Source organism: Xiphophorus hellerii, chromosome 20 (genome assembly GCF_003331165.1).
Source record: "Xiphophorus hellerii strain 12219 chromosome 20, Xiphophorus_hellerii-4.1, whole genome shotgun sequence".
Lineage (NCBI taxonomy): Eukaryota > Metazoa > Chordata > Actinopteri > Cyprinodontiformes > Poeciliidae > Xiphophorus > Xiphophorus hellerii.
Window position 1 is genome coordinate 9,715,857 of NC_045691.1, and position 23,624 is coordinate 9,739,480.

At 35.8% G+C, this 23,624-nt stretch overlaps 1 protein-coding gene across 1 annotated transcript in view; it reads right to left on the bottom strand.

Annotated features, from left to right (window-relative positions):
* LOC116711152 (angiopoietin-1) overlaps window positions 1–12,084 on the bottom strand; it is a 70,117-nt gene extending 58,033 nt beyond the window's left edge. Inside the window, 1 exon segment of the mRNA XM_075074319.1 lies at window positions 8,796–12,084. Coding sequence (XP_074930420.1) covers window positions 8,796–9,194 — 399 coding nt within the window. The 5' untranslated portion in view covers window positions 9,195–12,084.
* Between the last annotated feature and the right edge of the window lie 11,540 nt (window positions 12,085–23,624).

The window sequence follows — 23,624 nt, forward strand, 5'->3', positions numbered from 1 at the left end:
ACTTCACTAATGCCACAGTCATCTCCATCTAGTTTCAGCCAGACCAAAACTTTGACCCTGGCTTAAATCTTTGATTTGTGATTTCCTGAGCCCTGAGAGAGAGCACATGCCACGGGTGTTCACATGAGAAACAAAAATACTAAAATAAGTTGGAACAAATCAGGATTACCCCACTGGAGCCCTGACTTAGACATGAGACAGCTGTGACTCTTTAGTTTCTAGCGCTGTGTTAGTATTTTAATTAAATCTTTGGTCTACAGTTTGCATTGTGAGTCTGTGTGAATCTTTATTTTTAATAATGCAAAATGTTTTAGTGTGCAGTGTTTAAAAGCCTATAGAGTTGGATGATACTTATTGACATTAATTACATTACTGGAAGGATTTTCCAATTTCTTATCTTTCCAGATGTTGTAGCTAGTTACCTTTGCTACAAGTAATTTTAATTCAACCGTGATTTTGAAAATGTCCCATCCATCCATCCATCCATCCATTTTCTGTACATCCTTGTTCCTAGTGGGGCTGGGAGGGGTGCTGGTGCCTATCTCCAGCAAACATTTCGTTCGAGAGGCGGGGCACACCCTGGACAGGTCTCAAAGTCTGTCGCAGGGCAATTTTGAAAATATTTGTTTCATTAATTAAGATATGTTATTCACCTTTTTATTGTTAACCATTAACAAAAGTTGATGCTTAAAATGGATGTTACGGTCACTGACCTCTAGGGGCTCTCTTCATGGAAGCGTGGGGGGTTGTAACAATGGAGAATCTGTTTGGTTTAATTATTTGATCAGATTTGTTTTCTGGTTTGTTTGGTCTAATTTTTTTTTCACAATTTATAACAATTCACTACATTTTTGTTATAATTCATCTTTGTACTGTTTCTGTGTGTAAACTGTAAACAAAAAATAAGTTCACATTTTTATATTCAGCAGAACCTTTGAATACTAATTTAATTCATATCATGAAAGGCTGTATGCAGAAAATGGTAAATGGACTGAATGTATATAGTTGTTTTCTATTCCTAACAATCACTCAAAGTCCTTTAAATTAGAGCCACATTCACCCAACACTCACAGACATGCAGAGCAGCATGCAAATAGTGCTTGAGTGCCTTGCTCAGAGGTAACTAGATGTGACGGGAAAAGCTGGAAACAAACCAGATTTTGAACTGTAAAACCATTATACTTCTCAATGTAACTCCAACAGTTGTTTCGCATTATAAACATAGACAATTTTATTAATACTTATTAACTTCCATCCACATCCCTTCAAAATGTTTATACTCCTTAAAATCAGAAAGTCAAAGTTTTTTTTACCAGATAATAAATATAGTTTGTTTGCATATGAACATAGGAGAATTGGACACTGAAATATTGCTGAAGGTGGGAAATCTATAAAAAAAAAAAAATCTACTGATTATGGACATAAACTATATCTCTAACAGTGATAAATGCTTATTAAGACTTAGAAGAAATAAAGTTCAAACTCCCAGCTTTATTTGTATGCTTTTTTACAGTGACACTGAGTTTCTGTTTCTGGTTTGTGTTACTTGTATTTATTGTTTTAATACCATTTTCAATGTCGCCGTGGCCTGGCTTCCATTAGAACGGAAATTAAAGTCTTTACAGAGTAAATACAGGCAAAAAAAATTTAAATATGAGTGATTAACGGCTACATAAAAGACACTGATACTTTGGCTAACATTCATGTGGATTAATATTTGTGTAGGAAATGTAACCAAACTATAGGAGAGAAAGAGAAACAATGCTAAAGTCAGCAAAGCAAAGCAAAGAAGACAACAGCTTTTATCTTTGATCTAAATTGCATTAAAAGTATGTTTAGATGGTGAAGATGTTCTGTAGAAAGACACAATTATCTACTCATAGACTGACCCTGACTAAATGCCAAAGGTGAAAGGTCGCCCTCTGTCTCCTGTTGGGATGCTGCAGACATCAGCTCTGGATCTGATCCACGTCTCCCCTGAGATTTAACAGTGTGGGTGGTAATTACATCCCAGCTCACATTCATGCTCACACACAGACACTTGTATACACATCGCCCCAACACGGACACACAAGCACACTCCTGCACGCCTTGTTAAAAGTGCTGGTAAAATCTCAGTGGTTTAATCCAGCGAAGCACTCTGAGAGATTAAAATCTTTCCAGAGAGTAGCAGAATCCCTCCTTCAGCTACCACAATGAGGAAATCAGCAGGGGTGGGCAGAAGGAATAATGAGAATTTTATACACTCCATTTACACTGGAATGTATCTTAACCCATGTAATGTTGCAAATGGAATCACATTTTACAATGGCATCAAGCCACTGTAAAAAAAAGAATTTGGTTCATGGAAGTTTCCTTTTTATTTCCTTCAGCTGCAAAGATGCAGACCTCAGATGCTTTAGAAAGTATTTAAAGTGAATGAGGCAGAACAGCAGCAACAGATGGAAAAATATACATTCGGTTAAAAAAAAAAATGAAGAAAATGAATACAACCTTTTCCAACTCCTGCTTTCCCGAAATGAGAATTGCTCAGAATCTAAATGTAAAGTTATTATTTTTCTCCTACCACAGCTTGCTACACAATCTGATTATCTGGGTGAGTTTACACTTAGGTCTTACCTAAAGGTAGATGAACATCTGTGCATGTGATTTGCTGGAAATACCAAGTAACCTGTTAGTATTTTCACTTTGCTTTAACAACAATTTGTATATGGACTTGGAATGGCAAATATTCTGCATGCTACACAAACGTACAGTATCTGCACTTTAAAAAGGTTGGATTTAAATATAATACAAAGATGTGGACATAGTTTTGATACACTAAAGGTTTAGACAGAATATCTGAATGTTATTTTTTGACAAATGTTTGTCTTGTTTAGCTCAGGAATTGTGGGAATGTATCTGGGAGACCTGGGGCATTGCAGAATTAGGGTTGAAGTGATTGCATCATTACCTCAAGCAAGATGTCAACAAGACTGGCAACAAGAAAATTATTGATTATTATAGTTTTGTTTAAGATTAACATTTTACTTTACTATAACATTGTGTAAAATTTTAATTGTGTAAAATTTCAAGTTTGAAGTGTTTTGAGTATAATAAATTCAGGGTAAACTTAATTAGTCCAGTTCCAAGTACCTTTTAGCTTAAAGTAGTAGACCAGATGGTTTTACATTTAATTCTTTATGAGGTTCTGTGAAGTTATCAGTACGTTTTTAATTTTTATCTGGAGTAGGCAGAAGCTAAGTCACTGTTTGTTTGTGGAAATGTTACTGAATATTCTCAGAGTGCTGAAATGCCAACAATTTGTCAGATGGATCTCCTAATTTAAGTGACTTAGGCCCTTCGAGATAACAGAAAATATTCATACCTGACAATTTTATACTTTATCATATTCGCAGTTAACAAAATGTTCTTCTGACACAACAGCAACAATCTTTATAGTATTCCTCTTGCAAAGTTGCCAATGTTTATCATGTTTTATCCAGCGGATTTAAACATTTGCAGTTAAAAGACTTTTAAAACAGTTGCTTGAAATCAGCCAGAACTTAGGTACGTCAGTCAAAATGTTCTAAACTGAGATAATTGTGGCTCCTCTACTGTATGTACCTCACACAACCCAACTTCGAAAAAAAGACTCTCTCTGTATGCTTTACATCCATTTACTTTACATACCAAGTAGAACATGTAAGAAAGTGTAAAGAAACTATGAGTCAGACAGATTAGGGTTGTTAGAAGATAGAAGATAAGGTGCTCTTTGAAGAGAGGAGTCTTGAAGGTAGAGATGTATGCTCCTGCTCTGATAGCACTTGGTAGCTCCCTTTCCCATTAAGGTGCCACAAACAAGAACAGTATGGGCAGAGGGTGACTGAATTGTAAGGCTTGAGCCAGATAACATTCCTGAGAAAATCCCAGGGATTGAGATAAGCTTCTACATCTGAGTTTAAAGAACTGTGTTCAGATATAATTTGTGGACAACATTTTATTTTATTTTTTTAATGATTTCAATATGAGCAGCTATGGGTTGGTAAAGGAGATCAGTAAATAGTGTTGTATCCTTGCAATGGAGGATTTTTTTATGATAGTTTTGGTAGTTTATAGGGGTTAATGTCAAAACTCTAAATGTGTCGTTTTGATTATTTAGACTGTGCATTTAGTTTCACCAAATATATGGTTATTATATTGTAGACATACGTCCTGCCTACAGAAACATTTGAAAATAGAATGAAAATATCAGAAGAAAAATTTAGACTACAAACAAACAACAGGCAGGTTGAAAAATCTAAGTATCTAAAAGGAGATAAATGTTGAGGGTGAGAACCAGAATGAGAATCTCAGTTTTTCTTCACACAGTTAACAAAACAATAATAGTACAGTTTTCAATGTTGAAAGATCTATAGTTTTAGGTGTTCGAATAAGGATTTCTTGAAACTACTTACTTGACTTAACTGTGGCATTAATTTGACACGTTAACACTTTATGAAGGCACCTGATGAAACAACTTGTTTATGACAAGTTTAAGCAATTTCAAAACCCTCCTAAGTAAATGGAGCATCAGACTGTTTAAACTTCATGTGTGTTGTGATAACTTAAGATGCAGAGTTTTCCTTCATCACATAATTAACAGCGGGTGTAAACTTTCTATGAGCTATGACAGGTGCAGCCAGCAAGCTCAGGCCCTTCAGCTGAATAAATCTCTTTAACTCAGAAGAATTATGGTTCTGAAACAGGAGCATTATTCATGCTGCCGCTCTCATCTGCAACACCTAAACGACTCTAATGATGATGAATGGGGGCTCCCCGCCTGTAGATTCCTTTAAAAAATGTTTCCTTTTGCTAATCTCATTTAATGGATCAACAGCACCTGCTGCAACTAAATCATTTCAACCTGCAAATCAGCAGGAGGGGGCTTACTGCAGTTTTCACTGCCGATGTTTAGGTGTGATGGTAATACAGATCTATGAGCTTGATGTGTGTTTGTCTGTCAACTTTGCCTTAAATTTAGTAAGCTTGAATACTGCACATATTTTTGTGTAAGTCTAGTGATTACTTGATTATATTTCTAATATAAATCAAAGGCTAATAATCACTGTCTCAAAGGTGAAAAAAGGGTTGAGAAATCTGGGGAAGTAAACAATTTTAGGGTATTTTGAAAAGCAAAAAGTTCATAAACTGTGGAATTGTGTCTTGTGATGAATGTAATGTGCTTTAAAAACAGGACAGAGTCAAATTCCACAAGGCAAGTTATTTATTTGTGGTAAAACTGATCTCAGGCTACTGTGACCTTTGGGTTTGTCTTTTGAGGATTATCTAGTTGAAAGTTTTCTTTTCTTAGACTTACAATTTGTCATATGTTGTTCAGTTTGACCCCAAAGGTGAGATTGACTTTAATTCTAGTATATTTTAAATGTTTTACTCTTTGGCTGTAACACTAAGACAGCAAATATTCTATAATTTCAAAGATAGCTCTACTTTTTACAGTAAAATGATTTCAGTTGGATAGTTAGGGGATCTTTTGAAGCAATCCCATGAATCTTTGGCATCCACAGCCTTTTTTTTAAGACTTCAGAGAACTCTTTACATCTTTGTAAGATGGCATCACATCCTTTTGAAGTAAAGATAAAGACAGAACCTTGATGTCAAAGGTTTAGATAGGACATAGCTTACCTATCATGCTAAAGTAAATTCTAATCATTGGCACCTAATCTGAAAAAGATTGCTCTGTTTTTACATTTTTGAGGATGGTTAAAAACACAGCAATTCACTCGTTAAACTACTCTGACCAAAGCAACTTTTACAAAATATGCTTTGCTATTAACAAAGACGAGTTGTTTGCTGCGGTGTCTGGTTGCTCACAGATCTCAAATGAAGTTGATGATACTGAAGCCAGCTGTGCAGCTCTGCACATAAAGAGTTACACAGGAAGAAAAAAAAGGTCAGAAAGCTCCTGGAAGCTCATTGATGGCATGTGACAACTCCAAATTTTTTCCTGTCAACACCATTACTCCTGTGGACTTGGCTGAAGTCCAGGCATTTGATCTGTCACAGTGTACTTCAGTGTGACTTATTTAAGGTGTATTTCTGGCAAGAAATTATGCGACACAAAAACATATCACACTGTGCTGATTTCTGTCTGTTTATCCCGTTTAATCCCCTCCAACTGCCGTCACAGGCAGAAATAACAAGAAATAAATGGAAAAGAATGAAAGATAAAACTGATTACTTATATAGGTCATATCAATGTAATACATTTTATTTTTGCTGATATTTTAAAGCTTCCACTTGACTCTCCCATGAAAATCTTTACATAATTCTCCAAACCGAGATCACTTTAAATGTGGCTTGCTGTAAGAATTGTTAGATAACATCAACCTCTTTCAGGTCAGATCATATTCGTTTGGGTGAAAATATTGTTGAATTTGCATCACTACCCTTCAAACATTTCACAGTGTACTGAATGTCTATCTGCCATCCATTGTGTGCAAAACTTGCATCACACTCCTTCTCTTGAATAGCTCAGCTTTGTCAGGGGAAATGTTTTGACACATATTTACTTAAGACTTCTTAAAAGTTCTACCACCTCACAATAAATCTAGTTTCTGCTGTAACATAATAACATGTTTATTTCACAACATATATATTTCATATTTTTTCAGTCCAAATCTTCCATCCACATTGAAGCATTTAAACATATAACCATTCCTTGTGGCCTAGATCAGCCATAGAAAATAAGTGATGAAGATTTCTTATATACTAGTCTGTTTCTCATTGCTCCACACTTTGAAGTAATTTCTTTCTTCAGAATGATACAGAAAGGAAGAAGGAAAGAAAGAAATGTATAGCTTTCCATGCAGCAGCTGTGTTACACAAAGTACAGCAGTTTGAGGCCATTAATTAATTGTTCATTCTTCTTCAGCTCAAGAAAAAAAAAAAATCACTTCACCATCCATCAGACAAACTGTATGCATGAGTGTTTCTCGTGGGAGACATTATGACAGGGACGAGACAATACTGGGTCCAGAATTGAAACAAAGAGTAATCCTTGGAAGAATGGGCTGTCAAATGTCCAGCACTGGAGCAAGTTCACTGTGACCATGCTCTACAACAGTCTAATAGGTAAAGTCCCATAAGGTGGCTTTGGTTCAAAATTTCACCAAGATGTTTGTCTTTCTGACAAGTGTGACACTGGCTTTCTTATTGGTGTTCATCTTGTAATATTTTCATAAATGCTATTTTTTCCTAATCTATTTTGTGTTCTTCAAATTGATCCACTCTTGAAGTAACTTTTGTAGGCTAACCACTCCTGGGAAGGTTTGCAATGGTTCCATATGTACTCCTTTTGTGGATTTTGGCTCTCACTGAATGTTCCCCGATGTCCCAAACCTCAGGAATGGCTTTGCAACCCTTTCCAGACTGATAGATGTCATTCATTTGTTTTCACCGAAGCTATTAAATTTTCTCAGTCATGGCAAGATACTTTTTAAGGTCTTTTTGTCAACTGCATGTTGTCAAACAGGATGTTTGACAACTTAATTGTCATGCAAATGAGTGCACCAGATGAACTCATTTGCATGAGTGCATTGGCGTCATTGTGACAGTTAAATGATTAAGAGATATTTTGATTGTACATTTAGCTAGTGCTGAGGGACTCATCTCTAGAAAGAGAGTGATTAATCAAAATTAATAATGGTTATAGCACTGCAACCATTTACAGCACTATAACTCCTATAGGGCACCAGTTTAAAGACTTTTGTTTGCAATTAAGGCAAAGCAGCAGCAAATGTGGAGACTGGAAAATAGTCGGTGATTAAAACACAGGGACTATGTGATTATTTGCTTCAGACACCTACAGTAAAGATAATTTATAAGTGTGTGAATTAATCCACTTCTGCACTTAGAAACAAGAAAACTTGTTTCACAATAGCTCATCTGGACTTTATTGCAGGGGATTGTGAGGTCTCCTAAAAATAACTCCCTGTCAATAAAATTCATAGGTGGCAGATGAGAAGAATTGGCTGTACGTCATAGATGGAGTATTGGAAAACCTCAGCATTTTAAATTGTAGAAAAAAAAATTTAAAATCAGCCATGAAGTCGGATTGTTAGAGATTCAGATCTGAATTATTTAACAGTGTGAGACTTTTTTGAGTAATGGCTTAGAGGGAAATTATCTTTTGCACAACTTTTATTGCACAGTGTGCAGTCAAGAATCCAGTGAAAATAAGACAGGTTACTTTTGGAAGAATAATAGTTTGCTGAATCAACAGCAGGGGGACACAGTGCTTTTCTCCTGATTGAAACCAGCTGCCAGTCATCTAGAACCATAATTTAAAACTTTGATCCATAACCCACAAATTACCACACAAGAAATCCACAACTGCCTCAGTCCAGATTTGCTCCATCACAGAAACAGAGATTCATTTGATCCGAGTGGAGAAGCGAAGACACATAGTTTCACAAAAAAGCTTTTTTTTTTTTTTTTTTGGCAGTTTCACTTCTCTGTGTTAAATGGTCCCTGACATAGCTAGACTCAGCTGGATGTTGTAATTCACACCTTTTTCATTTTTAATGAGTAATACACTCACTGATGTACCATCTTTGGCATTCAGCATAATTTGTGATATAATGAGACAGGATTCATGCACAGAATTTTACCTTTTATCTTTGATGAGCATTGCTCTCCCTTAGAAAGATACAAACATCTGTCCAGAGAGCATGCATGCTTTTCTCTGACAGTTCAGTCGGTTGTAAATAATGAGTTTATAGCATACATTTAAGAAAAATGAGTTCATCCCTTACCTTTTGCAGCCACAGTGTGTTGTTCTCCATTATGCTTTCCAGGTGCTGCAGTTTCTGATTCGACCATTCGCCGTCCACGGGCGGTGAGTCTCTCTGCACAATGCTCGCCCCACCACGAGAACCCCCGTAATGTTCACCCTGCGACATGGACCCTCCGCTCTGACATCCGTCCACCTCTGGAAGGACGAAGGTGTAGCTACACTGACCATGCTGGATGCGATGAAGTCTCTTTCTCTTCTCTGCACCTCCTCCTCCTCCACCACCAGTTCCTCCTTTTCTCTGGCTTCTTCCAGCTCCCGTTCGCTCTGTGCCTCCAACACCGGCTCCATCACTGACTGTGGACCAGGTCCAAAGCAGCAGCAGCACCAGCAACCACCGGCTGAGATTCAGGCCTTTCATGACAATGCTTTCAATATTTTAAAGCGTTATTCCTTTAACAGGGTCAAGGCAAGATTGTTCACACTTTGACCCCAGTTCACCTTAGGAGGAAGCTTGCATAAGCCTCTGAATGTAACAGTGAAGCCATGAGTTCAGTTTTTCTGTTTCCTTCACAATGGTCTCTTCAGTTTTAAGATTCGTCTTCTCTTGCGGATCAAAAGAGCAGCAGAAAATGACACCTGTTGATCTTGGAGGTAGTTGCTAATTTCCTCCCCCACTGGATGGTGGTACAGATGCCCACCTCTGTTTACTTTTCCAACAGGAATCTTAGTTTGGTTTCTTGTGGTCAGTTTTCTCTCAGATGAATACATCCATCTGCATGATATCAGGTTCCTCAGGTTTTGTCTCCTGCTCTCATGAAAGCAAAAGTTGAATTTTCAGATCCAAACAGGAAGAAAAACAGGAGCTGAAGATAATGAGAAAACTAAGAAAAATTAAGTAGAAATGAAATTTTAAAAATGCAAGATTTAAAAAAATCTCTTAAGTATTCAAATATCCACAAACTAAACAAAACCTAATAAATGGTAAATATCTGGATTTTACTTCCACTCTTCTCTGGTGGCTGCAGCTTTAGAAGTGACTGAAGAGAATTACTTCTGCCCCCTTCTTATCTGGGAACGGCTGAAAAAAGAAAAGGGGGAAGGAGTGAGTGTCTCGGAGAGCGAGAGAGAAAAAGAGAGAGAGAGGAGGGGGGGAGGAGTGAAATGATGGGGGACGTGAGGGAGGTCTATTAGAGTGCCCTCGAATTTGCAAGCCGAGAGGAAAGGAAGAGAAGAAGGAATGGGAAGGAGCCAGAAAAAAAGAGGGAGATTAACAGACTGAGAAAGAGGACAGAGAGAAAAGTAAAGAGAAAGACAGGCCTGATAATACAAAGAACTGGAGCCTTAACTGTTGACACACAGAGGAAAGGCAGAGTCATTGATAGGAGAAACAGATCTAAAAGAGGTACTGTAGTTGCTGTAATCTTTCTCCTGTCTGATCTTTCACTTCTGAAGTAAATGCCAAGGCCTTCTATGGTCATTCACACTGACTCAAAGCTGGAGCTTTTGTCCTCAACACAGCTGTTCTCTGGGGCATCGTGGGGGATCAGCAGCTATGACAAACCATGTAGTCGTCAAAGTTCAGGTGAAAGAAAAAAAATCTCTGTCGTAGGATGCATCTCCTCGCTGCTTCTCATCCGTCCCGCTGTGCTTCCCTCTGCATGGAAATACATACAAAGATTAGTTCCAGATAGATGGCTCGGTCCCAGCCTTATGAAACCCAAGCTCTACATGTGAAGAGACAATACGGGTTGACAGAGTTTATTTGTGCGGTGATAAAATGTTCTGCAAAAATTAAATGACACAAATACAGAAAAATATCTGATGAAGGCCATGAGAGAAAAGATACTCTCATAGATTTCACAAGGAGGTATAATCCAAAAATGTGCCGGTAGTGACATTTTGAATTAGAGTTATAAAGGACTAAAATGAATGTTTCTGTTTTGAGATTCTGTTACTGGATCATCCTCTTCTGGTCACAGAGGAGTTGAAGATAAAAAGCTTTTCTAATCCTCTCCTCTTATTTATTTTGACAAAATGCCATTTTATTTTCATCTCGACCTGACCTCAGTCTACTGTTACCGCTGCTGCATACATCTTAATTTTTGCTGGACTGGGTCGCTCTCTTAATGTTAGTCAATTGGTCCCTCGGGAGTGAGCAGAAAGGTTACACAGTGGATGGCTTCTGCCCCAAACAGACATCATTCTCATGGGAACGGGCTGGACTGGGAGTCCAGGGTGCAGAGCGTTCTTTTTCTTAACACGGCAAAAGAACGCCAGAGAATACATGGAGTATGCACGTGGGACACACATCTCCAGATATATAGATAAATCCACAAGATCAGCTTTCTTTTATGGCCATTAGAGGTCTAAGTAATAGAATTAAGCTTTGGGATGAGGTGAAGAGATGGAAGCATAAGAGAGAACCAAGGACTCCGGGTACTTTCTGAAGAAGATTCCTCTAAAAATGATGAATAAATGTGACCCTACGCTGATAACTGTAGTACAGATGATTTAATGTTTAGTACATAGTTTCTTTTTTTTTTTTTTCATTGATGAACAAATATTATTAAAGGTTATATTTTCACACTTTCTAATATACCATACATGAGATTATGCTTCTGCAATTTGGCTAAATGTATTTTTGGGCTTCATTTCCTGACCCCCCACGTAGATACACTAAGGAAACTTGGGAAGGGATATGGTAAAAGGTTTATTTACAAAAAGACAAAAAATATTGTTCCATCATCAGTAGTTCGGCAGTTTTGTTCCAGGGTTGAAGCGAGCAAGAAGGGGATAAATTAAGATCCTGTCTTTAGGTTGTGGAGGCATGCAAGAGAAAACTTGACCAAAACCAGAGCAGAAGATTTGAGATCCTGGACATGAAATAACACAGTATTTGGAGAGCAGGCAACCGCTGGAGATAAAGGAACTAAAATGGACAACCATGGAGCAGGTGAGTCACCAGGAGAGGAACAACTGAAGGATGTGGGCTTGGTGTGGAAATCAACATAAGATCCAACTACAAAAGCCTGATCATCAGACAAAGACTGACTGTTTGCAGACAGGTGTTTGCAATGTACACCAAGTCAGTCAAGCCCTCCAGCAGAGATCTTCTGTTGGGAAGAGTCTCACACAAACTCACATCCACAAACATGATCATATTTGAGCTCTTAATACAACTACCAGAATTGGTAATAAATGTGAAGGTTGCTGTATCAGAATCCTAGCCATCATTGTGTGAATGTTAATGAAATGTAAGATGGTTGGTAAGACTTGATTGACATGCTCTGAGATAGCTGTCCTCATCATTTCTCAGTGTTGGTGGTCTTTGTCATCTCATTTTTATTTCAGGAGTAACAATGTCATGAACCAGCCCTTTCACCTTTCTTCCATGGGAAACAGACAACGGAGATGAGGATGTGTTTCTTAATCTAGGATTTAATTTTAACTATGATTCTTTTTTTCTTCTCCTTTCTAAACTTAATCTCTGCCTGTTTTATCTGAATTCTTGTATCTCTCTTGTTGTTAGTTATAAATATATTTTGTCAAAGGCTGGCAATTTTGGTATCTGGTGCCAGTTTTTCAAATGTAAGTGTTCTGTTTCTTGTGAATAAATGTTTTGTCTTCTGCATGAAGCCATGTGTTGGAAAAACAAGCCAAAATCCTACAGTCGATACACATTTTTCATTCAGGGAAAATATACTGACCAAATTTGTGAAGCCAGTGGGAAAAGATAAAGTAGATTTTTGCACGAGTGTTTTGTCTTGATTTACTTGGTCTTCATGATTTACTTTTTTTTTAAATTTCAAAGGATATTCTGCAATAATATTCCTCTCCAATTTAAACAATACAAAAAGGATTACTGCAGAAATCAGGCAAAAGTATTGAGGCACTGTATGATTAGTATGAGAATAAAAATGAAGAAACAAGAGACGGGAGATTTAGTTAAAAGCTTACAGACAAACACAAGGAGAGAGGACAGAAGAGAATCTCCTGTCTCAAGGTTTCCGATGGTAAGATCTCAGGAAGAGAAAAAGACATTTGGCTCAAACGTAGATCAAGTTTGAATACATCCTGTGGAATCCAACACATCCCCAAAGAGAGAAAAAAAGGATGACATTGGAGATGTTCCACATTTCATGTTAACACTGAACATTTCTCTCTTTTGACAAACTTGACACACAGGTTCTTAAAATGTGAAGTAAATTTTAGAAATTTATTGGGATTCCAGCTCACAGAATCTTACAAATACAGGCATATATTAGTGGTTCTGTGGTGACTGCTGGGTGGTTGGTGGCAAGTGAACCTTCAAATCAAATTCTGCTTTGGGGTTTTTATTCCACACTGAGCTGGCTCAAGCTACCAAAAAAGAGATGCACAACCTTTTTCTCACAGCGTTAGGTGTGCTGCACTTTTGATTAAACTCAGATGTTAGTGTTATAAAGGACTTGTGTTTTTTTCCACTAATATCCACTGTGCAAAGTCTATTCTGACAGTTGAAATGATATAATACATAACACATATATTTGTTAAGCAGAAGAAAAAAAAATACGGAAAACTTCTGAAATATACGGTATATATTGACCAACAAAAATGTTTACAATAAATGTGTTTGTATTGTTCTTTAACCAAACTTTTAAACAAACACATTTAACAAATTGTGCCAGTCTCAGATATGATATTTGAAGAACATCTGAATTTGTTTAAGAATACAAAATTAATTTCTGTTGTAACATTGTTGTAAAAATAGAGGAAAATGTGTTGCCACCAGCTAATTTTGTAAATATTTACTGACTTTTGTTCCCTTATGTGTCATAATGTTGTCTTTGTGAGTCCATGTTGATTCTTAAACAAGTATACTAAGTTAAAGACTTCTGTTTAAATCTTGCAGAAATTAGTGAAAATATTTCTTTGTGATAATATCAGGAGAAAGGCATACCAGAAGACATGTAATAATGCTAAAACATTGAGATCTAACATCCCCATTATCCTGACATAAACTGTTCCAAAATGCCAAAGCAGTGAGGCAATTTGTACTGTACTATCATTCACCACTATAACACAAGCTGTGTATAAAGACCTGATTACACAACAGTAATTAAAAGAAGAAAAATACATAAATAGAAAACATGCAACATAAACATCCTACCTTGCATGAGATGGTTTAGTCCAATAAAAGTTTAGTTCAAGCTGATTTCAGTCATTTTTCTGTAGCATCAAAATAATTCTGCAACCGATTTTTGCCACCTTATGCAGCCTTTTAGCTGTCTTTCTTCAACTGTTATATAAGTGGGATGGCGTGACCACATAGTATGCAGCCAAAGTCTCAAAGTTGCACAAAACAAGACCTCCAGATGGCTTTGGTTGTTAGGGCAATGCGCAAACGTGGCAACCAGTATAAAAGGAAAAGAGGACACAGCTAACTATCAACTGTATGTTAGAGCCAAGCACCTTTATTTGAAACCTGACTAAAAATAACCCACTAATGGGAAGATTTACCAGACACAGTCATTGTGGCTGAATGCTTGCTCATATCTACAGACCATTCATGCATAAAAAAGCAAACATGGTTGGAGTCTTTCCCAACTTTATAGAAGTTCTGTTCAGTGGAACTGCCACATGAGTTTAAATGTGAAACCTAAAGGTTTTTGTGGGTTCAACATAATATCCTTCAGATCCCTCAGGGAATCTCCATCAGTATGTAGTGTAGGTGAAGTATAGTAAACACTATATGTAAACACAGTCACTGTCAATCACTTTCAGCACCTCTGACATGGAATAAAATCAGAACCTGATGGTGTGACAGCATTTTGATGGATGAGGGCATGACCCGCCTTACACTTTTTAATACTCAGCACCTGCAAAAACACTTGTTTGGTTGTAACCTGAGAATATTTCACATAAACAAACTGAATGAATGGATGAAGGGATGACAGGATTAATGGATATTTTGTGCCTGTGCAGTAATAGACAATTTTTTTTGAGGGCAGACACTTGATACTTTAAATAGACACTGTGTTATTTTCAAGGTAATCTTCAATGGATCATCTTGTTAATTTCCTGCAGTTTTGTACTTTTTCTTTTTTGGAAGCCAGTGAGGTAACTAACTTTATTAGTATTAATACTGAACATTAAGCTACATAAAGCTGAATGGTAACTTGTTTTAGTTTTAGGTTAACTGGCCTATCAGCACATGTTTAATTGTCTCTTCTTTGGACCCAAATTCTATCTTAATTCGCTCCATTAGTGATTGTTTAGACCTCAGTACCCCTAAATAGGACTAAGCAGGTATATGAAATAAAAGAATGAATTACAGGAAATATGCTTGATATGTCACTGTCCTATTCATTTGTGGCCACTATGCAGTAGTTTCTCAAATTAACTCTCTAATCCTTTCTTTCTACTTTGAAAGGAGGCTACTGAAAATTCACACAGAAAAGGGATTACAGTAACATGTGAGGTCCACAAAAATTAAGGAATCTCTCTTAAATCTGTGGTAGCTTTTTACCCACTGAGGTTGATTAAAAAAAACTATCAAAATAAAATAATGTTTTTTGTATGTGCATGGAAGTTAAATGCTTTTACAGCTTTGAGCATCAAAACATTAAGCTCTGACTTTTGGAGCAATTTTATCCAGGTCAAATGCAGCATGTTTTCTTTCTTTGCCTGGAAACCTCCTTTATTCTGACACAACTTTATGCTTATGTTTGAGGGCATCACTAGTACATGCAATGTGTTTTTATTGTAACAACATTATAGATCTGTCATCTCTTAAGGTGATTTCTCCCAAAGGCGACACACAGCATTTCATCTCCTTCTGGCAACTCATTTATATGAAACTGGAATTCAGACGCTGCAGATTTGATTTCCAGAAAGAAAGCTGTAAAAACAGATTGGTTTAAGATTTACTCATTCATTGTTATAGGAAAACAAATAATACTCTGGAGGGTTGTATATTTTTAAACTTATAGATTTATTTCTTTTTCAACATCTAGAAATATAATTTGATATCTTGGCAATATGGCTCTCAGCTGAGTGTGCAGAGTGCCATTAAAAGCCTTCTTTTAAGAAACTGTTTTTCCAGCAGGTATTCCTGCGGGTAGGTTATGAATTCAATTAAGATAGCCAAGTGTGCCAGAGTTCAGTGTGTTAAGACTCCCACAGTGATATGATGGAGGAATTACATTTACAGACAGAAGATCCATGGGAGAGATTAGAGAAATCTCAGTCTCAAAAGCAATTTTCAGAGCAGATTCGTACACATAAATGTATATTTGTAACTGTTGAAATGATCAGTAAGAAGTAGCAACGCAAGGAAATGTTTAATCATTAATTCATTACCAAAGTAATTCTCTATAAGAATAAGATGGATTAATTCATAATTCTGCTGTGTTTGTCAACTATATGTGATTTGTTGTGTTGTATTGAAAGGATCCAAAATGCTTCTGGACAATCAGTCATATCTGTAAGGCTTTTTCCAACTATGGGAACAAGAATAAAGAAATAAAACACATGAATTACTGTTCTTAAGGCATCTCAAGGTCAGACAAAGCAAAGCTTTTAAAAGACTGAGAGCATAAAAAAGAGAACTATAAATTTTCCAACTCCAGTCAAAGAACTCTGTTTACATGAGTATCATATATTAAAGACTTTGATAAGTTCAATGTTTCTTCCTCTAAGAGACTCAAGGAAAGACAAGAATTGTTAAAGGAAATGCACACTGATCTCTGCAGAAATTAACCACTGGGGGTCAGCATTTTAGCATAAAGAGCCAATATGAAATATTAATGACTGTGTACAGCTGAACATGTCCTAATGAATTCAATTTTTGCCCATTTAAACCTTTAAATATTACATTATCTCAGATTACACATTGTTTGTTACCTCTGTGTAATGTATCCGCATTTACAACAACTAAACCTGTTTTAATCAAAAATGTTTTACACATACAAATACAGATTTATTGATAAGCACACATCTGTAAAGTAATTAGAAAATAAGTGCTTATTTTATTTTATTTTTTATTGCAGACACCTAATATCACACAAATATTTAAAATTCAACTTATTTGAATTTAATTTATTCAAATTTCACTTTCATCTTCAGAAATAGTTTTTAGCAAAGGCTCCATGGGTATGACTACTAGAATCCTTAATAATTTCTTTATATAAAAAAATCTTCAAATTATACTTTAGATTTTAAGATGAATGGGTTTCTAGGAACCTTTAATTAGTACACATGGCTTTATAAACTGCAAAGTAAATAAATAACACAAGAGGTAAATTTTTTGAAGCCACTGGTGTCGATATAAGACAAGGATACATATTTAGCTCGCAATGGTGAATTGGATGGTAGTTTAAAAGATTGAATAAAACTTGCTCTTGCTCTCTATTAGATAACAGCAGCAATGGGTGTAATGAAGTCTCCAGAAGATCCATTAAAATCTACAAACATGACAGAAGGTGTGTAATAAATAAGTCTTTGTTTTTTTTCTATCATTTAACTGTGGTAACTGGTACAGGACCTTAAGAGCACTTCTGCTAGGAGATTTCCTAGCACTTTAATTAACTTTGCAATTTAAGTATTAATGTACACATCATTAACAATTTGCACACATAAAGTTTTAATTATACATCTAATATTTGTTGAGGATTTTAACAACTGGCGTGTGTGTGGATGTTTTTTGTGTGTTTTTACAACAGTATAAGATTAAAATATGAAATAGTTATGAAAAGTAAATGGTAAAACATATATATTTATTAAAATGTATGTATGTGTAGGAGGATCTAATTTGGTAAACTACATTTAAGTCAATAATCAGTTAGTTCCTGTACATCTGAGACTGTCTAAGGCTGCCATTTTCTCAATTTTAATTTTTTGGAAGGCCATCCACTTATTCTCTCAACTCTGCACCAAAACACTTCACAAGCAGTGTTCAGTTTTGGACTGTTTAGTTACTGTTTACAACAGTTTTAGTGATATGCCAAATATTTGTCCCAATATTTTTTTTTTGTGCAGGGACTAAAATAAGGAAAAATCTATGGTTTCTGTTGTATTATCCCAAAGTGCAAATCTCAGCCGACAGCTGGTAATTTTCATAAAGACATATTTTCTGTGTGTGTAGAGTCTATATTATACAATACGGGAAAAAAATAACCCTTCATGTTTCTCTTCAAAGGAAGAAAATGAGAAAGGAATGATTTCAACAAGGGAGTTAAAGCTTAAAAATAGTGTTGAGAATTTAAATTCACGTCTGTTTTTAGGAAAGCCTTAGCTGTTTAAAGATTCCAAAAGGAAGATTTCCCACCATTAGAGATTATAGTGTTTATACAACATTATCAGCTTCATTCTGACTGTATCACCAATGTCTTTCAAAAACCGATAAGAGTTAAAAATGACTTTTAGTGACCTGTATGAAATAAAACATGTCCAAAATGATCAGTTAGTTATTTATTTATAAAATAGTTTAACACATATTTAACCAGTTTAATATCTTCTGGGTTTATTGGTAACGAATGACTGTCCAGGCACCAATCTGGGGGTGAGGTGCATGTGTGTTTGACAAGAACAGAGCAGAGTTTGTCAGAGGTCAAACTGAAGCCTTGGGTTACTGACAGGCTTTTAAATCCCTGAGTAAAAACACGACAGCTCCCCAAACTCCAGGCAAGATTAACCTTCATCAGTCAAACCTCACTACATGCTCTCTGACTCTTCAGAGGAATATTATGTGATGTATGTGCAGTAGACAAAGGCTGATACAAAACCTTTGTTCATAAAGCATGCTTAAACATGCTAATGTTTAAATATAAACTCATTTGATTATTTCTCTGTACACCTGTGATTATTCTTCTATCCACCATTTTAACTTTTAAAGGGGAAATATTATGTACTCCAGCAACATAGTCCCATTTTATAACACAATTAAGTAACTATTTTGACTTCAGTTGTTATAAAAGTGCTACATATATTAAATACTATGTAAAACAAATTGACTTTGTAATTTAACTCCTTGAAATTGGGCCTCTGTCTCTTTAAAAATTCCTGCTCTTTCTGAAACTCCACCTTCAGGAAGTCATCGATAACATTGTTCCTCTATTAACCCTTTAATAGTAAGTATTGCACTGAGAAGTAGCTCATATATTGAAGCTCAGAAGGTGTGCAGTTCCACCAGGTGCTTGCTAATTGCTCCTGACTAGTCTGAAGGAGCTGATTGGGGGAGTCAAGGAGGAGGGTTGCTCTCTAACAAGAAAGCGTGGAAACTGCAGCGTCGAGGAGGAGCTGTGTCTCGAAGGTGGCCCTCGGTCCACCCAGGTGTTTTGCACAGCTGAATAGTTGCCATGGAAGATTCAAGAATTTCTCAAACATGGATGAAAGAATCAAAGCAACACTCCAAATGTGTTTTTGATGAGGGAATAACATTGGAACATGAACACAAAAAGTCAATTTTACATAATACTGACCCTTTAATATGTTTTTAGCAACTCCAAGTCTGCTCTGTCACATTTAATATGAAAACACAATCTTTTCTCTGCACTCAAGCCTTAGTGAAGTTATAATCTTTTCACATCTCCCTAATTTTGTGTCTCATCAGGTCCTATTGAGTGTTTTTACACACCTCATGCATGTTTATGAGAACAAGAGAAAAACAAATTCCTCAATTATTATTTAAAGTGAAAAAGAAATCCATAAAACGATTACATATTTAATCTCAAGGACATTTTAAACATAATCTTTTCTGAAGTTTTACTGATTCAGGCACTGAAAATGTTCTGCTGTAAATATATAATAAATCACAATAGATTGAACCCTGGGTCTTATAAACACAAATCATCTCTGCATGTGTTTAAGCACTTGGTTTTGGTCAAAAAAACTCCAAACTGTATGAAATTTCTATCCTATCTGTGTTTTCTTTTCAGATTAGCCAGTGGTCTCAGCTGATGGCAAACATTGTATAAAAAACATAATCACACAATGGAGCCATCGGTCCGTGTTTGATTTGGAGCAGTTGATGTTGTTATCAGACTCTAAAGCCACTGGCCAAAAGTCATTAGAGCTCTTTAACACAAGGCTGGTGTTTCACCCAGGCTACACACTCACATACACTTGCTAGAAACAATGATTTGTGCTATTAGTTTTCAGCAGACAGCTTGACATTGCAGAAAAGAGCCCAGTCAGCACAATCTGGTGGAGTATTTGGAGGTCAGTGTGAGGCTGTTGTGTTCAAAGTGTGCATAACAGCAATACACTTTTATTAATTATTATTATTATTATTTCATTTCCCAGTGTTTGAAAATTAGCCTGCCTCAGTCATGTTGAGGAACAGTGTGATTTATCAATACTTAAAATACTGAATTAAAAATTTTATTTAACATATGGACCAGATGGTTATTCAGTTGATTATTTGGTGCAGAACTATGGTGTGTAAAAAATGCAAGTAATTTAATTCAATAATATCCTCTTAACATATTTATTATTTTTCTTCTTTCTTCCTTTTACTTTTCAAAATAAATAAAAATAAATAAATTTGTGGGTCTTGATAATTATTTCAACATCTTTCCCATAAAAAATAAAAACATTAGACATTTGATGACACCATTAATACTTACTGTGTTACATTACAACCGCAGACTTTGATTTGCTTTTGAAGGATTTTATGCAGTAGATCAGCATAATGTGTCATGAGCCATGGTGGTGTAGGTGGTGAGGAAAACGCAGCAGGCTCGGGATGAGATGAGAAATGGTGGTTTAATGAAGTAAATCCAGAATTAACAGTCCCATAACATCCAAAATGCCGGCAGCACGACTGAGCTGAAGCCAGGGCTCGACGCCGGTAGCAACCGGTAAACGAAGGACGAAACAGACTGGGCACACGGAAACGGAATGACAGGACGCCAAGTGCGGCAAGAAACGACAAGGACCCGACAAAAACACAGAGACACAGGTGAGACTAAATACACAGGAGGTAATCAGGGAACGAGACACACCTGGGAACTAATCAAGGGGAGACAGGACAACACGGAGACACAGAGAACTCAAAACACATAGAAAAACACAGCTCCTAACATAATGTAGTTAATTGCAGTAGAATGGTCTATTAAAAATTTCCCCAAAAAATCCAAGGATGTTTGTTGTTGCGTTGTTTTGTATCATTCAACCAAAATAAGTACATCAAATGTAATGTGATATAAACCCAAAAGGTACAAACTGAAAGTTGCAGAGGTTAAAAAATGTGAATTTTATGGATTACAAATTTGTTTTTGTTTTTTTCAATCTATCTATCTATAGTTTGACTTCATGCTTAATTTTAGTCTAGATCTGCTTCCTTTTTTCTCTAATAGGTTATTATGACTCACCAGACAAATTGCTGCGATGATAGCAAAGTTGCGGGTCATAAAAACATTTTATACTGAAGTAGTAGGCACCAGAACTAAAACAAAGGGGAATGAAAACCCAGAACACTGAGCTATTTATTAGAAAGAACAAGTAGAGCAGTGGAGTAAATTAGCAAATAAACATTTCAGTAGGATGTGGCTGGAGGGGAGATTTCCTGATCAAGAAGAATGGTTAGAGCAGTGCAACATTTCTATTTTGGTTTGGCAGCTTGAGCTTTATGCTGTGATTCTTGTGAGAATGTTTATGCATATGATGCATGGTATAATGTAGCCCAAAAAGACCAAAATAATGACTTCTCAAGTTTTCTGTCAGAAAATGAGCAAGAGAAATCATTAAACATGACAGCCTAATGAAAAATCTGCAACAACAAACAAAACAAAACAAAACATTAAAACTTTGAAATAGTAAGCAATAAAGAAAAAAAAAACTTAGCTTGATATGCAAAGTTGTAGGTCATAAGGATGCATACATTTACAAAATAAAATTAACAAAAATAAAGAAAGAAAATAATGTAGATAATTCTTGAAAAACAAATGTAGGTGAGAATGATTTTTTTTTTATTTAAGCGCGTTTTGATTTTTAGAGTTGATTTTCTTTAATCATTTCTTGTTCACTGTTGTAAAAGCTACAAAAATATATTTTTATTCATACACATGTTTCTGTGATTTGTTACTGTGTTAATTACTGAGTTATTCAAACAACTTTTCTCCTTCAAAATAAAATGGGCTTCAATATGGACCAGCTCTTCAGAAGCACTGTGAGCTAAATGCAGACAAATAATCATAAACTTAAAATGTCTCTAGAATGAGAACAATACACAGATTCCTCAATCATAAAGCTCCAGAAGATTATAGTGTTTACTCATTCCCTTTTTTGACTGATGACAGATAAATAAAAAAGCTATTTGCTAATTGTTCATATTAAGCTCACTTGTAAGAATCATACTCTGATTCTTACAAGTGATTCAGAAAATTTATAGCATAGTTTTATTTACTGCAAGTTTTTACAATCTTTAGTTCGTTGTTGAAGCCTCGCTACAGCACCACCGCATAGAGAATAAAGGAAGGACATGGGTGGAGAAGTTGAAGATGCTTCAGACTGCATACTCAGGAAATGGTGGAAGAAGACTAGACATCATACAATTTCAACACATGATAACAGTCCAGGACCTGCAAAATGAAGAACATCTTTCTGCTCATCATCCTGATTTCAGGTAAAATTTGGGTTCTCTTTTTCTCTGTTCTCCTTTTACATCTGAGGTAAAACTGTTGTTGCACAATTTTAGTTACTGTTTTCACATTCTTGAGGAAGCATTACACTTACAGTCTCATTCGAGCACCAGACCACAAAGGAAAACTAATAAGTCAAATCTATTGAATTGTATTTAATGTAACCAAACACAATTTCTGTTAATAACTTTTGAATCCACTGGCACTTTCACATATAATTGGTAGTTTTGATTTTGCTTTAAAGTTTTCCTTTAGAATTTAGAAAGTATTGAAAAATTACACAAATTACAACAATACCGTAGTGTTAAATTTGTTTCTTAGCTGATGACCTGCGTGGCATCGTCTGAACATTTTTATGTGTCTGATCGACAGATTTTGAGGCTTCAGTTGGAACAAAAGGATGCTTACAAAATGGGACTGAATTTACCTGCAGATTTCCAAACAATAACAATGGGAAAATATTTATTTCCACAACTAACTCAGAGCAAAACAATCATAATGATGAATGTAAAGAAAGATTGAACTCCCTCCTGTTCCAATACAAAAGCAAAAACCGCAGTTTGACTGTAAAGTCAAAACGATACATTGGTAAAATAATAGAAGTAAAAGCAGGTAAACTACACTCAACTTTTAAATTGCAAAAATATTGTCAATAATTAACTGCATTTAAGTGTACAGTTTAAGAAATGTATTTGCTGAATAAAATTTTGTCTGTTTTAAATAATTATCTTTCTGATTTGCAGACAGCTGTAGCCCATCAGCTAAAACAGCTAAAAATCACACAATATGTAATTATCCAAATCAAAACCGGCCAACAATCCAGTTAAGATGCAGGTCCAAGAATTTTGTCTGTGACAAATTTTCCCCACAATCTTCTCAAGTTTCAAACGGTGAATTCACAGAATTAATCCATAAAGAGTCTCCAAACAGTGCTGGTCTTTACTCGTGTAAAATGGAGGACAGAAACACAGAAAATCAGCAAGCTGAACTCATTCTAAGGGTTACAGGTAAATAATACTCTTGTACCTACATTATGAAATTTCATTTTGTTAAGGTAACCTAATTTTCTAAATCTTATTTTTTACAGATATTGTAACTTTCACAAAATCATCAGTTATTGGAGAGAACCTCAACTTCTTTTGCAAATATGATGACAAAGACCAAGACCTTGACAAATTTGTCTGTAAGGGAGAAGAGCCGACCATATGCGAAGGATGTCATAAGGA